General features: G+C 39.2%; 1 protein-coding gene across 1 annotated transcript; it reads right to left on the bottom strand.

Moving 5' to 3' along the window:
- Nucleotides 1-282: 282 nt before the first annotated feature.
- Nucleotides 283-6,979, bottom strand: LOC121506179 (chloride intracellular channel protein 4). Its single transcript, XM_041781838.1, has 6 exons — nucleotides 6,700-6,979; nucleotides 5,064-5,173; nucleotides 4,677-4,802; nucleotides 4,462-4,568; nucleotides 2,923-3,104; nucleotides 283-2,831 (listed from the first exon to the last, which is right to left on the bottom strand). Exons 1-6 carry the CDS (start codon nucleotides 6,760-6,762, stop codon nucleotides 2,670-2,672), a joined length of 750 nt encoding a protein of 249 aa, XP_041637772.1. The 5' UTR covers nucleotides 6,763-6,979; the 3' UTR covers nucleotides 283-2,669.
- Between the last annotated feature and the right edge of the window lie 11,181 nt (nucleotides 6,980-18,160).

The following is an 18,160-nucleotide window of genomic DNA, read 5'->3' as shown; positions in this document are numbered from 1 at the left end:
AACAAAGCATATAAAACACCCAAATATAAATAAAAAAAGGTTATCACAGAGGCTCACCCTGGTTAAATGTGGACTATTTTCAAGGCAGCAGAAAAGTCAGCCCAAAGTCTGGATAAACAAATTTGTCCTTTTACATTTGCATGCCCTTCCTTAACAATAGTAGGACATTTTCTGTTGTGCATGTATGAAAGGAGCTATACAGAAAAGAAAGTGAAACAGACATGTAAAGTGTGATAAAATCAGTTTATTAAAGATTCTCCCCAGAGGGGAAGTAAGGCCAGAACAAAATGTTGTCTTTCAAAGTGGTAGCTTAGCACAAAAACAGTACACACTCAACCCATCTAAATGAAACAGTCAATTCAAAGGGAAATGAAGCTGCATTCATAGGAACAGGGAAACATGAATTAAAAGCTTTCAAAACAAACTACTGTAATGAATGTGAACTTGTCGATCAAAAAAAGTTACCTTTAGATAGACCAACCAGCATCGAGGCCTGCCCACACTCATTTAGTAGCATTAAATATAATGGAAGAGAAAATCATGTTACATGGAAATAGTATATCATCAGCATAGCGAGTTAACATGAAGTAAAATAAAATGTACAAATAGAAAAGGCCATTAGTTAGTCAGGCCTTGTCATTAATCACTTGACTTTCTAATTATTTTCACTACTGATTTGTTATTATAATTCAAGACAAAAATATTCAATAAAAGAAAATGATTAGGATGTTTATATTTTACACACAGCACACACATTGAGGGCGCACTCACACGAGGTAATTCCCTAGCATGTTTGAGCCCTAACGTCCAGTTTGTTTGACTGGTTTAGAGCTCTGTGCTGTACCCAAGTATTGTATGTTCCTTGGCCCTGGTGCTGACAGAAGAGGTGTAGTGCAGCAGGATTACAGTGTGGATCATCAATACAACTGCTCTAAATGACAGTCATTCAAGACTGTATCCTACAAAATGATTTGTGTCTTTTATAATGTAATGACGAATCCGTGCTCAGGCACGATTGGGCGTGGAGCTATGATATTAAAGGCTAGCAGAGGACTGGGGAGGGGCAACTGGTGTGAGTATGCCCTGAAAGTGTATGGAGTTGAGTAGACTGTTGGTGTGAAATGGAAAACAATAGACATGGAACAATACCTCGTAGTACAACTTGAACACCTATCTGAACAATTAAAGTCAATGTGACAAAATACATCTTGATATTTTATTTGTAACAGCAGTTGGTGTTTTCTGCTTATGGCTTCTTTTTTTTGAAGGTAGTAGCAAAGAAGAGGGAAGTTAAGACTTGAAATAAAAGTTTATTCTGAAACTGAGTTCAATCTTATTTTGTCATAAAATAAGAAACATTTAGAAACTGAAAAATTATATAGAGAGGTGCATCCTTTGGGATATCGTCTGTGAAATTGTGAATGGATTTCATCAGTTACGGCTGAAGGATCATTTTAAAATTGCAGATAAAGCCATATTTTTTGCAATTTTTGATCAATTTGTCATGCAGTATTGGCATACATCGGCTCATGCAGGGAGCTAACGTTACGTTCGCTTAAACATTTGCTCATTCTGAAGCCTCTGGTCCATTTCCACCAATACTTCCCGCTTTAAAAAGTCTGAGACCTAAACAAAATCCTTACTCACTTACAAACAAGTCTATTTTGTCTAGTCTAGTTTTTTTTTTCAAAGTACTTGGGCTGGATTTGTCATGCCGGGTTAGTCAACAGGCTAATTCATTCTAGCTAATGGTTGTTGGCTAAAGTATAGCTGCCACTGACATCTGGTTCTGTTTGAACAGCAGTGTTTCTCTTACACATCAGTTAAATTTTGACTTATTTTAAACCCTCCGTGCTCCATGTTTTTGTCATTTCTGTACCAAATTTTGTTTTTTCTTTCTTGTAGAGGATAATTTTGAGGAAAAACCAGCTCAACCTGTTAAATATGTACACCCTTACTTAGAAGTAGAATGATAATTGATTTGACGGTTTAAGGATTCTATATTTTATAGAGATTTATTCTGGGGCTTTTCACCTTTATTTAATAGGACAGTGGATAGAGGATGAAATCAAGGAGACATGTCAGACTGGAGCCTAATAAGTACAGAATGACCTATCCACAAGGCCACCTGCACCCCAGTATTAGTATTACTTTATATCAAAATTGAACTGTTTACATGATGAAAAATGAGATTCAATTGCAGATTTTAGTGTACATGAATATTTAAAAGGACTGATTATATTTTAAGCAGCCACTAAGCCCTGTTTGGCCAAGACAAAATAGTTCCTAAACACAAACACTGAATAATAAGTTCATTGTTCTGTTTATTTAGTCTCTGCAGTGAACTTGCTGTCGTCTTATAAAAAAACAAGAAATCAAAGTCGAACCTCTAATAACTGGTAATCATTATTTGTGAAAAGATTATTATAAAGATATGACCATGCAGTCCAACCTATAAAAGCAGACACATGTACACATGCACAAACAAGGTTTAGCTGACAGAGATATTAAACTTAAAAAAGAGTGACAGATGTTTTATAGTCAGTTTGAATCGGCCTACTGTATATCCTGGAGTTTATGTTCTCTGTATTTACGGTAAATCCCTCCACAGTTTCTTTCTTATCTCATGTTTTTACCTCCCTTCCTTCTTTCTTTCGCCACTCTTCTCCCTATTTGATTCTTTTTGCAACATCCAGATAGGCAAACTGAATCTCCTTCTCAGCCGGACAGGTTCTGATGAACTCCTCCCTCTTGTAGGCGCTGTTTAAGTACCTCCACACCCCGATCATATCTGCTGGAATCTCAAAGCCACGGTATTTCTTGGCTACAATCTGCAAGTGAGCAGGATTGATTAACATTATAAATTTGGTGCAGATGTTGTACAGCTTTTTATTTCAGTCTAAAAATCAAGGCTGATCTAACCTTCATGATGTGTAGTTTAGGCAGCAGGTTGCAGTCGGCCAAAGTGAGCTCATTCCCATCCAGGAAGCTTCTGGTGGACTCAGGCACGTCTCCTGAGGCATTAGCATCAATCTCTTCTGACAGGGGTGTCCTCAGGAATTCATCAAGTCGCTTCAGAGACTTTAGCAAGGCTTTTTCTAAACCTGCAGTTCACAGGATACAGAATAACAATTGTGCAGAAGATTTTATTACTTTAAGGAAGGCTAATAGGGAAAACCGAAAGTCTTGATCTTGTTGAAGTCCTCTGGCTCCTCTGTCCTTTTTTATCTGTTTTTTTATTATCAGCGTTTGGCATTTTACTACAATGATATTGTTCCATCAGCACAGTTTCCCCATTCCATGCTAAGGCCAAAGTGAGGACCTGGTTTCTGGTCCGAGCAAACAAGAGCCCTTCTAGCTATCCTTTGAGTTACGATTTAACTATTGTATATTTATTACAAAGTTTATCACAAGCTTTAGACCAGAGGTGTCCAAACTTTTTCCACTGAAAGTTATAAGAATGGTGGGGCTGCTTTCATATACCTCACCTTTAGGATATTAAAGTCAGAAAATCCTGTCTAACTTAGATAAAGATGTGCTTAGGGATCGGATATACTTAATTGGCTAATTAAGAAGGCCCATCAGATTTTATTCAAGCCCTGGTTGAGCCTGGCTATCAGAATGATGCTATATGTATCAGAGAATTTGCAGTGTTTTCTCAGTTTAAGTCCCGAAAAACAGCACATCAATAAATTGTCTTGTCAAAATGTTTGTTTACAGAATTAGCATAGTAGCACTGCCTAGTATTGAAACTAAAATACACACTAATACAAATAAATTCATACCATCTTCACAAACTATATATTTTTTTACTCTATTTTCTAATCTTCTGACGAGCATAGTTTTGTTTACTGTCCCGGACGAGCCCCCAAGGTAACACAAAAGTATACTCATCTGTCAAAAAGAAAGCACAGACAAAGTATATGGTCAAGCATAAGCTTCATATTACTGTTATGATTCTACTAACTAGGCATTTCTCCATACACAGGCAGTGACCTTAGAGCATACAGAACCTTTTTTATGCTCATGTAGTTGTCCATGCTAACCCCTATTTTTACTGTCTCATAAAATGTCAAAATATGCTCATCAGACATTCAGGCATTCACAAGTGCTCTGTTTTAAACATCTCATCCAGTAAACAGGGTCACCTTTATAAACCATAATACTGATGTTTTAAGCTTTCTGAACTATCCGCGTACAAAATTTGCACTACACCTTTTGCCATCCAGCTGGGAATGTTAACTTTAATTGAACCATTATGTTGGAAAATTTCACAGTAGTTGAGATGACAAGAATTTGAACTCACTATGATGATTTGTTTTTAGTACAGAAAATATTATAGGACTGTGTTACAGCAGTGGAGGCCTTAGCTTAACCTCAGTTAAACAGTTTAAAACCTACTATCATGGCTTATGTAGAGCCAGCTTTAACACATGAATAACCCCTTTTTTGCTCTCTTACCCTCATTGATGTCTTTTCTTGGATTTTTGATGTAAGCTGAGAACTTGGCGAACAAATCGATGCCAGCTGTGTTAGCTTCTCGATGTTTAGGAGCCAGTTTGGGGTATCTGGTATAAAAGGTACAGAAATGAAGTTGTGTACATTTTACAACGCATATTTTTCTTCCTCTCTCATGTTAATGTGGTTTTGTGTGTGCATTTCTGTTGATGTTGTACCGTGGAGGGGTCAGGTTCTCCTCCAAGAACTCTTCAATCATGTTCACATCGACCTTGACCTCGCCGTTAAAGGTCACAAAAGGAGGATTGGTTCCTGGAGCAAGGTCCTGCAGGTCAGCTGGTTTACTGTCAACAAAAAACAAAACATTATGTTGACACTTAAAATGATAACAGGGCTGAAAGGAGATGAGATGTGAGCATTATGATGCACTGCAATGTAAAAGCACTGTTATTTCAACCTGACTGATCATCTTTACATTCACAGAGAATAAAAGCTTTCCTCTGAATGTTCTGCCCTCGAGACTGAAGGCATACAAGAGAGAAAAAAACAAGCATTTATGGCAGTACTCCAAAGATGGAAAAGAATATGTGAACGTTATTTGTTACCGTTTGAGGTCAACAGTGGTGACATTGAAGATGACTCCCTTAAGCCACAGGATCATAAAGAGTCTCTGGGAGAATGGACAGTTGCCAATGCTTTCACCATCACTTCCAGCCTTTAAAAAGACAAAATAAGACAAATATACAAAAGGTAAGGAACTTAAAAGCTTGAAAAATCTTGTCACTACATATCACAAGTTTTGTTTGAGCTAGGTTTTTTGTCTTTAAGTACCTTAGCCAATTAGCTACTAAGCATGTAAATTAATTATATTTCTTCTTTTGCTGTCTTGAGCAGTGTATTTAAGTTAAAAAGCCATCCCCATGTAATTTTTTTACTTTTGCAAGCAGCATTTTATTCAGAAATACAGTCAACGCAATCAATCTGCCCTGCTGGTAAAGCAAATGGTAAACAAAGCTAAGGTAAGCCAAGTGCATCATCCAGGTCAGTCCTAGCTTATACATCTCAATGCATCTGTACCACATTGAAATCCTTTAATCAGTCAGATCATCTGCACCTAAAACAATACTTAATGGTTGGATCAAATTTAGCACACCTTGATTACTTTAAGATAAGGTGAAATATCCTGTAAGTACATTCAAGCAAGCCAGCACTTGTGCTCACAAGCCAATCCACTTGCATGTTTTTTATTTACATCATACCGTGTTGAGTACGGCCAAAAAACAATCTTAGCCGTCACCTGGTAGAAGCCAAAGGCTGTTGGCTGGAAACTGACTACCTCTTAGTCCACATTAAGGCCACATAATGACAACAAAGCTATCTCCATGACACCAGAGCCAATCTTTGGCCATTACTGAAGGCTCAAATAGTCATGCAGTTTGGCCTTCAGTCCATTTTTTGTCCAAAAAGTTTAAAAGTAACCTTTTACATTTAAATAATGCAAACATTTAATTGCTGATGTCTCTAACAAATTTTTTTTAAATATTTAAAGCCCTGAAGAAAACTTTTATACAAAAAGAAGTGTAAAGTAAATTTCCACTTTGTGTCAATGCCTTACTTCGCTTTTTATTCCAGTAGCAGCAAGTTGTTTCAAGCTAAAACTGCTAAAAGTCAGATCTTAACTTTCTGGCATACAACAGCATGAGCATACAGTGATTTGGGGTTAAATGCTAAAGAGTAGTTGTTCTGTTCTTCAGGTGGTGGCAGAGGATAAAGTCCTGTCACCTGGATCCCACAGCAACAATTTGTGTCCTAAACTAGGTGATTTCTTGTTATCAATTATCAAAACTTGCAAGAAAAACCTGAACAATGTCCGGACTAAAACATTCCTAGTATATTTCATCAATTTAGACAGATAGCAGGTGTAAGCCTGCAATTTTGATGGTTTTATTCCTCTGCAATGTACCTTGTCTTGTGATATTTTTGCAGTTTTGTAAAGCTCTAGTAGTTTTCAATAGCATCAAGCATTGAAAATAATGAATGTACCATTTAAAAGCACAAAAAAATATAGAGTTATGGATAATTTAGCCAACCACAACTGTCAATTCAACAAACAACAGCAGCCTTTGTGTGTCAACAACCTTCCTGCATCTCTACAATAGTATAAAGATACTTAAGCTGTCATTTACAAGCAATTTATCGAAAGGCATAAACAGTAGCTGCCTCTTTGAAAGCACTGCTTACCTTTACAAACAGCTCAATGGTTGGGTAGCCCAATTTTTTAACTGCAACGTCATACAAGGACATATTGGACAATCCAGTTAGTCATTCCAGATTAGTTTGAAGCTCAATTGAAGCTCTCACTTCTCCAAAGAATAATTCCAAGAAACTCTCCAAGTGACAATAAACCAAACCAAGATTTTTCTTTTCAGGAAAGATTAAGTAAAATCCATGTTAAGTTAATCCATAGCAACTGTTCTTTTTGTTTTCCAACAAAGCTACAAAAACCAACAACCAGCATCGTCTCTTTCTGTTCATCCATTTGACAGTCCATCTGCCGACTCCTCAGACTGCTATTTTTTTCAGCTTTCTCTGGTATGTCACTGTCTTCACACACAATCACTCTTTGTCAGTACAAATATAAAACAGTCTCAAGGGAAAATGTCTCCCACTGTGGGAATATAAATTGATTCACATGAGAAGCGTAGTGTTACTTGGGCGTTGTTGTGATTAGAGATGTGTATCTCAAGGTAAATCACAATTCTATAGTCAGAAGAATTTCTCAAAGCTGGACCAGGTTGTTCATCTGATATTGTCAGATTGATGTTAGTTCAAATAGGAATTGCAATTAAATCTCAGTGTAAATACTTTTTGGTAAATTGTGATGTTCTTAGTCTGTCTGGTTCATCTTTAAAGAATTAAGGCCCATGCAAACCAGCACTTGCAACAATGCTACCCAGAGTCAGTTAAACTAATCCCTTTTTGAAGATATATTTTTGGGCTTTTTACACCTTTATTATAGAGAGTACAATGGATTGTGGGAAATAGGGATTGGAGACGTGGGAAAGGAGTCAAAGGGAAGACTTGATCCCGGGCGGTACATGGGGCGCTACCTAACCAGTGGGCCATCTGCGCCCCGACTAATTCTTAATATACATATTTTTTTGTCAGTCTGGGCCCACAATTCTGGTCAAAAACCTAGATTTTAACACAGCCGTCCTCCCCTAGTAGCCCCTGAACTTAATGACTACTAGCTTGCTCTGTGGTGCTCTTTAGTACAATGTAAACAACAGTAAACTGATAGCATCGATAGCACTTAATAGGATCAGAGCATTTTAGTGCTACTCTAGCTAGAAAGCAGAGGTAAAGTTATCCAGTGGCTTTGTCAGGTAATACTCGCATATAACCCAAGCAATAAGTGATGATATTCTGGATCTTAACCTGCAAAGAGGACTAAAGGTCAGCGGCATTAGCACTGCTATATTAGCCACATCCTATTAGCCAACTTTCCTCCAGTACAATGTGAAGTTGGTTTTAGGGGTGCACTGATTGCAATTTTCTGACCAATCACTGATCATTAAAAAGCCTGACCTACTGATTCCGATTTTGGCCGATACCGTTTTTTGTTTTATAACTGACAGCATACACCTTCAATGTTCTAATCTTATTTTATTGAAAAACATTGAAGAATACCTGTGAAACAATACAAACTTGTTTTAACTGCACATGAGGTAGTTCTCTCAAATATAATTGAAAAGTTTAGAGCATTGCTGTCAGAACTACTAAATTATATCAGTTCCTTTAGTCTTTTATTTTTCACATTTTAGTAGGTAGAGGCAGATAAGATCGGTGGATAAGATCAGTTTCATATGTAAGGATCAGCTGATCGCCGATCCCCCAAAATTAAGGAAAGCGGCACCAATCGATGGGTGCACCCCTAGTTGGTTTATAGAATATGTTTACTTGCCTTCAGATTTTTGGGATAAATGCAGTTATAATTTGCACTGGATGTAAAATTGTTCGCCTAGAAACATCTCTAGTTGAAAGACCGTCCACTGTAAATTATATTTGACTAAACATTTTTTTTGCTGTTAGCTGCCAATTAAAGAAGCTAGCCAACCGTTATCCCCCAACAATATCCATCAAAGAAATTCTTCCATCATCTACAGATGTCCTCAGTCAAACTACAGAAAGTTTCTTATCTCTGCTAGCTGCTACAATGCTAGCTGCTGCCCTTCGTTGGCTGGATTTGTCACCAACCTTCTTTAAGCTAGTGAGCAAACTTGCACAGTGCGGGTTTAACTTATATAAAACCTATAATCTGATAAGGGGTCAATGTTTGTGTTAAGCTGTGAGGCTCAGAAGATTGTGAGAGTTCTTTTATTTTTCAGAGGAGTGGGCGAAGTGGAATCTGTGCTCCACCACAAACTCACACAAAGAATCTAGTGTAAGAGTTTGTGATGGTGCACACATTCAAAGATCTTATTCACACCAACAACTGATGAGATTTTCTCCTTGCTCTTGTCTCTTTTAATTGCTAAATGTTCACTTTCTGACATTTTTACATGAAGCTGCCACTTTTTTTGTACTGTGCAACACTTCAAAATAAAATCTTGGCAAAAATAGAATTGATAAAGAGATTGTAAAAATAGAATCAAGTCTCTACCCTGAAAGGAAGATCTGGAACAAAAAAGGAGAAGCTCCAGAAAGAGCAATGAGATGTGTAATGCCATTAGGTTTAAATTAGCTTAAGTCATTATTGCACTCCTCCCTAATGCAAGAAAACTGTTCATTGAACTTTGTGACAACATATATTCCTTATTAAAGCTCCTGTAACAACATTTATGTAACGTGAACACCTCTTTCTGAACTACAAAAAAAAAAAAAAAAAACAGACCGTCAGCAACAAGATGGATTAATAAGAAAAAAGTTTTAAATGTCTGGAGCTGATGTTCTATGGAATAGGTGTCAGAAATAAGTATATGCAGCTTCTTTTTTCATTATACACAGCAAAATACACAATGAACAAGACATTTGAATGTGAAAACAGCAGGGCTTTGTTCACGAAGGATGCCAGAATCAAAGTACACTGAAAGTTCCTCAGAGGAGCTTTATCCAAAATCTACTGACTTAAGAACTTGCTTTCCTATTCCCATTTTCTGTTGTTTTCTGAGTTTATATCTCCACAGATGGCGGTCTTTTAATACGCTGAACTTGTGGTTGTTCCACTCTAATTTCCACTCCTTTTTCCATGTGTGCTTGCTCTAAGCCTCCACTCTAAATTAGGATGAGTTGTTTTTAATTGTCAACGGTTGAATTGTATAGATGGTTTAAATATGATTTCAGCCTTCTTTCCAAATACACCTTGCTACACCAGCTTTGGTTTAAATCTCCTCTTACTTGTTCGGGCCCGTGTCAAAACCAATGTATTCAAGCACTATCAGTGCTCAGCGTCCTGAGCACAAAATAACAGCTGTTTTTAGTCCCTGTGTTAACATTTCTCCAAGTTGAAAATAGTTCAACTTTTGGATCAGGGCTCGTCAATGTCATATCACCCTCACCACCAAAAATCAAGAAAGGTAGAACTTCTGACATCAGCAGAGAAGCTAATATGACGAGAGGCATCTGGCTGCAGATCTCTATGGTGGGGCCTTTAGGGCTTATCTGTTGCAGACCTCATCAATGGGGTGACCTCCACCGTGGGTGAGGAAGTGACATACTAACACTTTTTGGGGTTTACCTTAGTTTGTGATGTGTTAAATTTGAATTTTCAGGTTTTACTCATAAAATTCTGCTGTTGTAAAAAGTAACATCTTACCATAGCGGAAAATACCATATGCCATTCTGGTTCTCGCCAGGGTAATGAACGCCACTTCCTGCCCCATGGTCGAGGTCGCCCTATTGTAGAGGTCTGCAACCAGATCCTCTTGAATTTGACTCGTCTTTGAGGGAACATGTTCCAGGTCTATAGCTACTGATGCCACATTATATTTACATGTTTAGTAATCTTTTTCATTAAACCTTTCAGGTTTTTTCATATATTTTAAAGATGATTTTCAGGGCTTTTTACTTTCATTTTAAAAGGACACCTGCAAAGAGGCAAAAATATGGGGAGAGAGAATAAGGGAAGACATGCTCTGAACATGATCAAAACCCAAAAATAAATCTTGAAAACAAAAATTTCACTGATAAACTGGCTTCTGTCTTCCTAAAAATAGGCACAATTTAATGAAATCGTATTGTGAACCCAATCTCATGACACATAAAGTGACACACATTGTAAATATACCTGAATGACAGGGTCATTGTTATTCAAAGGTCGTGATTAACCCTCTGCTTCCTTGGTATATATCAGGATACACGATAGATATCGGAATGTGCTTTCTAAGTGATCATATCTACTGGCTTTAGATTGACAAACATCACAAAGAAGTGCTAAGAACTTGGTCCTCCTTGATCACTTCCTGTGGGAGTGCTGAAGTTAATATTCATGTAATATTTAGTTGGATGTGATATTTTTGTTTTTTCAAGCAAACACTGTTCCCAGGGCTGTCAGCAAAAAAACAGCAGGCTAATCAGCTTACGGAGTGAGAATGTAGAGAGATTAACCCTGCGTGCTTCTGGCTGCAGCATACTACTGTTGATCTGTAATTGGTGCCCAAATTTGACCACTTGGTGCAATGCATGGCAGCAATAGCAGAGAAATGACTATATTTTACCACAAATCGGAGGAGTAAGATTTGCTATGGTAGTCATGTTTTGACTAGATGTGATCCACACATGACATTGATGCACCGGTTGTTCTTATTTCCTCATGTGAGGTGAAAATAAGCCCTTCTAACTTGTATTTCTTAAGTGCTTTTGAGTCCAGCTACACTGAGAAATGTCTGAGCCTTCCTGTAATTTTTCCATCTACCTTAGCCGGAGCTGCCAGCAGAGGCCCTGACAAAGGAAGCCATTGTTTGAAAGCGAGCTCCCACCGAGAACAAGCTTTTTGTGTGGACGCGTGAAACAGGGCTCAGATATTAGTGCATTTTTTCATGCGTTAAACCTCTCTACTGGCCTTGAGGTGGCTGCCCTCTTTTATTCTCACTTCAGTTAGGAATGTGTTGCTGAAATATGGAACATAATTGACCTCTGTGTGAGCAGATTCAAACAACGCATGAATCACCTTAAACACACTATTAAAAAAATAGCTATAAATGACCATTTTTAGCTTCACAAAGGTCAAACGTTTTTCAGTGATAATGTGTCAGCCATTAAATGACTAGTGTCTGTGTCGTATTGTGTCCACAACCTTTAGATTGCATGCATCGGGCAGTAGGCACCATGCCTGATGGATTAAGAAATCACTGTCTTAATGGGATAAGGTAAGCAGATCAAGATGGGTTTCTCTCTCTCACTTGCTCGCCCTCTTTGAATCTTGCACACAAGATTATGTGCCAATAAAGACAGCATCCATGCCAAAGAAAACCAGATCACGCCAGCAGACAAACAGTAGTTATATTGTTGGATTTAGAAAGTTCTTTGTCCACATGAATTAGGGGTTTCCTTGAACTGGGCTTTGTTAGTGTAGATTTAATACCAATTGTAGGGATTGTGGAGATTTAACCAATTCTTTAATGTCTACTTTTTTTAGACTGTTGCTTTAAAATTCAGCTGAAAACATTTCAGAGATATTGTTTATATTCAGGGACTATAACCGTTTGAATCAGAAACTTAACCCCGATGAATAACAATCTAGCAGAATGCTAGTCCTGTATTATAGTTGTTGTTTGTTAGCCAACCAGCCACAGGGCTGCTTGTGATAACTCACTCCTAATTGGACCATGTGAAGAAGCAAAACATGGACTTGCGCCAGGTCACATATGGGCTTCTTAAATATGCAAGCACACTTTTGCATATGACGCACGTCTGCTGGCTTTCTTATCCAAACAAAAGTCCTTGTGGCCCAACACATTCTCAGCAGAGGTCTTAAAATACTCAAAGTTTGTCACACTTTTATCCCCTGCAAGCCATAGAAATACACATGGCAGCTTTTTTTTGTCCTTTCTCTAATTTGCTAGTTACAGTAAAATACCTTTCTCTTGGTTGGGGAAATACATGGTTAAGATTACGGAAAATAGTAAAGGGTGAAACAGATGATTTTCACTCTTGATTTCACAAGACTTGAACCCAGGTCTCTTGGATAAAGACTCTGTCCTATTTGGCCAGTCCATCACCATCTAGAGAAACATTTTTCATTCTTTATACTACATCATTAAGACTTGGACCTTTATCTTCTAGTATTGCCCTGGGTGAGTTTAGTTGAAGCCCCTTGTATCTTGCATTTAGGGTTAATTTTGTTGGCTAAAAAACTATAAATGTTCCATGTGACTAGCTAAAATAAGTCTTTGATGATAAAAATAAGTTTAGTTTATATTGTGGACACTGAAATAAAACTAAAAAGCATTCATAATATTTCTCCTTTGTGCATATAATCTCTTAAGACACTGTTGAGTTTTTGGCGACTGAAACTTTTGAGAAGTAAAAGCCAAAAACGTGACTGAAAAGACTCAGACTAAATTTAAAACAGCTGCCAAAATTAACACCGCATGCAATCCCTTGGGGTGTCTCGTGCAAATTTCAGTAACATGCAAGTTCGTGACAAGGCTCAGTATTTGACGAATTGGGAATCACGACAAGCTGTCTGGCCTGAAGAAAAGGTTGCACCAATAAAATACATTCAGTAGACTACTAACTAAACCCAGGAGGTCCAGTATGACTTTAGGTCCGTCATCACTACACTTTGATGTGTGTCACCACTTGAGCAGACATAATGAATATTTACAACAATTAATGGATGTTAGTTCCCCTTTAGCTTTTTTAATCTGCATTGCAGCTATGACATAAGAACGCTTACACCGCAGTTCCAATAGTTATAGAAGTGACGTGCATTTTATTCTCGATTCTCTGTTGTGAATAGTAGGATTGCAGCTTTTGCAGTACTGAGTAAACCAGAAATGTTGGTACATGATTGGCCAACACTATGAATCGCCTGATGACACCATATGGTTGCTAACTGCTGTCTGAACAAATCCCTAGGTTAAATACAGGACACTGAAAATAATAGTCCTCGATATCACTGTAATGACATCAGCTCTTAAAAGGAGTTCCATAAACTGCTGTTGCTGTTGCATGTTACCCTGACCTTTAGGAACCCTACAGTGTGTGGTTCTTATTGTGAATTACCTTGACATAAAGGGAGATCTCGTAGTCTTGGTCTGCGGGTGTCAGGCAGTTCCTACGTAAAGGAGGCAAAGGGCTTTCCACCTTCTTACGGGGAACCATTTTCCCATCATCACTTTTATCCTCCGTCATCTCCTCCCTCTGTGGGGTGTATGATTGACCATCCTCCAACAGTACCACTCGCTTTTTCTTCACCTGTTCATCCTTCTTTCTTATTTTGTTCAAGGCTTCGTCTTTGATCACTGACTTTAACTCCTTTATCCAGTCCATCTTCCTTGGCGGACTTTTTCTCTCTGGCGATTTTGCTCTTTCCTTTCTTTCCTTCTCAATTTGCCAGGCATCTTTTTTCACAGGTCTCAGTTCCTTCCTCCAGTCTTTTACCTTTGTCACTCTTTCTTCCTTGGATGCATCTTTTTTAATCCAGTCAGTATCTTTTCTCCTGGTCGATAGGGCTCTTGGTGTCTCCTGTTCCTCTTTCTTCGGTGGCTGCAGCTCAGGACACAAGACCCCGTTCTCCATTTTTTTCTTGAGTCCTTTGACTTTTCCATGTATATCAAGTTCTAACTCTTTGTTGACATCTTTCAGTGTCTTCTCCATCTCCAACATTCTTTTCTCATTTTTCAGTCTCTCATCAAGTGCCATCCTATCCTTCATCTCAACATTGGTGTCCGTAGAAGGAGCGGCTACAGCAGTAAGTCTTTGTCCTTGAATATCTCTACTTGGTCCAACTTCTGGCTCTTCAATCACATCGTCCAAAACAGTTACGGGCTCCTCCGCAAACTCCACCTCAACTGGTCTTCCTGCTGTGCTTCTTCCCTTCTTGTCTTCTACAAGGGCCTGCTCTCTTGAACCTTCTCTCAAATTGTCTCTCCAATCTGTCTTCAATTTTTGGAGAATCTCTGAGGTCTGCTGTGGCAGGTAACCTCCCTCTTCGGTTGTTGACTCCTCAGAGGAGACTTCATCCTCAGGCTTCTCGGGTTCAGTTTCACTGTCTTCTAGCTCATAGGCCTCCTCTACCCGTTCAAACTCATCTTCCTGTTTGTCCAAGGTTACCTTGTCTACATACTGCTGGACTTGTTTGAGAACATCGATGTCACCTGATGACCGTCTAACATAATCACTTGTCTTTTTCTCTTCATTCTGAATCTGTCTTTGCCAAACCAACATTGCTAGAGCATTAGCCCCATCCTGACGCATTTGCTCTTCCTCTTTCTCCTTCCTATTAGAGGGAGCGAGGTCAACCAACCTTGCCTTCTCAATCCCTACATCTGTCTTTACCTTTTCTGTGGATGTTGCCAACGCCAAGTCTGGTTTTTCTTCTGTCTGATTTTCTTCACTCATTGTGGCTAAAGCATCTTCGGAAGCAGATATCGCCCTTTCCACAACCCTCTTGATTCCCTGTTCTTCTTTTGCCTCTACACTGATCTCCATTTGCAAAGGGGTGTTACAAGTAATGGACTCAACTGCTTGTTTGCCAAATTTTGAGTATTCTTTCTCGTCTGTGTTTTTAATTTTGTCTTCATTCTCCCTGATAAAACTACTATCCTGACTGACCTCAAATGTGGTTATGCCAATTATTTCAAAGGGTTCATCACTGTCATCGATAATCACAACTTGGTTTATATTGTCTTGGATGTTGACTCTCTCAGTTCTTGTCACAGTAACAGGACTCCTGATATTTTCCCTGACTCTACCACCTGTTGGTGGACTAGCAGTTTGGGCTGTGACTCTACCACCTGTTGGTGGACTACCAAGTCCGGCTGTGACTCGACCACCTGCTGGTGGACTACCAACTTCAGCTGGGACTTTACCGCCTGTTGGTGGACTAGCATTTTGGGCTGTGACTTTACCACTTGTTGGTGGACTAGCAATTTGGGCTGCCACTCTACCAACCATTGGTGGACTAGCAATTTGGGCTGTGACTCTGTGACCTGTTGGTGGACTAGCAATTTGGGCTGTGACTCTGTGACTTGTTGGTGGACTAGCAATTTGGGCTGTGACTCTGTGACCTGTTGGTGGACTAGCAATTTGGGCTGTGACTCTGTGACCTGTTGGTGGACTCGCAATTTGGGCTGTGACTCTACCACCTGTTTGTGGACCAGCAATTTGGGATGTCACTCTACCAACCATTGGTGGACCAGCAACCTCAGCTGTGACTCTGTGACCTGTTGGTGGACTAGCAATTTGGGCTGTGACTCTGTGACCTGTAGGAGGACTAGCAACTTCAGCTGTGACTCTATGACCTGTTGGTGGACTAGCAATTTGGGCTGTGACTCTACTACCCATTGGTGGACTACCAACTTTAGCTGTGACTCTACTACCTGTTTGTGGACTAGCAACTTCAGCTATGACTCTATGACCTGTTGGTGGACTAGCAATTTGGGCTGTGACTCTACCACCTGTTAGTGGACTTCCAATTTTCGCCATGACTCTACCACCTGTTGGTGGACTGCCAATTGGGCCTGCAACTCTCCCACCTGTTGGTGGACTAGCAATTTTTGCTTGACCTGTCTCATACATAGTCACTGCTTTTGCCACACCTGATTCTATCACTAGAGTATCTCCGTCCTGAACATGCCCTGTTACATCAGCTCTGGACACTATCTGGTATTCCTTTAAGCCGTTATCCCTGTTATTGGTCCTCTCCCACCTTGACCTTGTTTCTGGACTTACTATCAATGCCTCTTGTGCAAATTCTTCATCTTCTGTACTTTCTCTATCATCTTCTGGACTGTTTAATATCTGCACTCGACCTTTCTTAACCGTGATCAATGGCGACAAGTGATATCGATTTCCCATCACTGTCGTTGCATCTTTGGACTTGCCTTGACCCTCTGTCTCTCTTGTCTGATCCTCCATCAATTCAAGCTCTTCTAAGGCTACTTCTAGTCCTTCATCCTTATTGGCCTGCTGGCTTCCAGCGCCTGTCGCTCCCTGGCTCCTTACTCCATTTGTTAACAGGACACCTGGGATAATCCTCCTGTCCTCGCTGCTCTCTTCCTCCTCATCTTCTTCTTCTTCCTCTTCATCTTCATCTTCTTCTTCCTCGTCTTCTTGTGCCTCTCCTGCTTCTTCCATCATCAAAACATCCTCCCCTACCTCCTCAGCTAGTTCAACATCATCATCTTCCTCTTCTGCCTCTTGTACATCCCTTCCTCTCCGGGTGTCCATGTGTGAATGAATAGTTAGTGGGCTGTGGAAAACAGCGCCTTTTGACATGGCTGGGTTTGGGCGAGAGCCTGATTGAGCCATTATGAAAATTTGGAAGTAATGTTTGAACACTTACGCTGGATTTATTTGAGTAGACGTTTCTAGAATCAGTCTGTGGTTCCACGAGAAGTCTTGCTTGTGTAATGGGCCCCGTAATCCAGAAATGGTCAAGAAAGATTTTTGCTGCACTAAGACTGAGATTGCAGAAGTTTCCAGTTTCTTGATTAAGTGGAATCCAAAAAATGTATCACAGAGTTTCTGATGACTCAGGAAGGAGTTGTTCTAAAGTTCACAAGAGGAGTCAAATCCTGGAATAACTCCCAAAGTGCGTTGAGTTTTCACGATGGCACCCAAAATAGCTCAAGTTCTGAACTTTGTTAAAAACGAGAACTGCTCCCAGGAAGTTCCAAATGTGCTGGCAAGTGAAAGAAAATCCAAATTCTAAGGTTTTAGCTCCCAAGATCACAAAGAAATGTTTATCATCCAGATGGAGTCAAGCCTGCTTTTCACTCTTTGCTTTGCTTGTGGCGCTGGAATTAGTACTGCACCTTAAGCAGAGTTAGACATCGATAAATACAATTTACCTCTCTCTCTCCCTCTCTCTCTCCCTCCAGAGGATTATATGGACGCTGATCTCCACATGACCTGGAGCTTAAACCCCCATGCCACCCAGGGACTAGCACCACTCGAGATGAAGTTCCTTAGCACATACAGACATCCACACAAGCACACACTGACATCACACACAAAAATGTCTACACCAGATAGGTGAATGCTTGTTTGATAATATTAGATAACAAGATATTGGCACTTTGTTAATGCTTACAGCCAGAACTGGACAATAGTCCCTTAACATATTTATTTAGAGCCATGAGTCATGATCATCAACACAAGCTCTGATTTATTTGTTGAGAACATTTTACATGTTCATTTTGTTTTTTTGTTTTTTTTTTAATTAAGCATGGAAACCTGCAGTCAAGATAGTTATCCACCAACTATTAACAGGTATTTGACACACATTACCTTCCATAAATATGTTCGGGAACAACTGAATACTAGTCAAAAAAATTTTAAGTTTTCACCTGCCACAGGAGGGCAGAATTTGGACTCCAAAATTTATGACAACAGGTAGAAGAAATTATTTAAAAGCTTTGAGATATTGTTGCTGTAACGTTTGGGTTGTAAATATATTGATTTTACTTTTTCCCACTTATAGTTTAAATTATTATTCATTGTCAGTTTATTAGTTTAGTTTCTGTTATTTTTA

Source organism: Cheilinus undulatus, linkage group 24 (assembly GCF_018320785.1).
Source record: "Cheilinus undulatus linkage group 24, ASM1832078v1, whole genome shotgun sequence".
Classification (NCBI taxonomy): Eukaryota; Metazoa; Chordata; class Actinopteri; order Labriformes; family Labridae; genus Cheilinus; species Cheilinus undulatus.
This window is presented reverse-complemented; position numbering and strand designations above follow the sequence as displayed.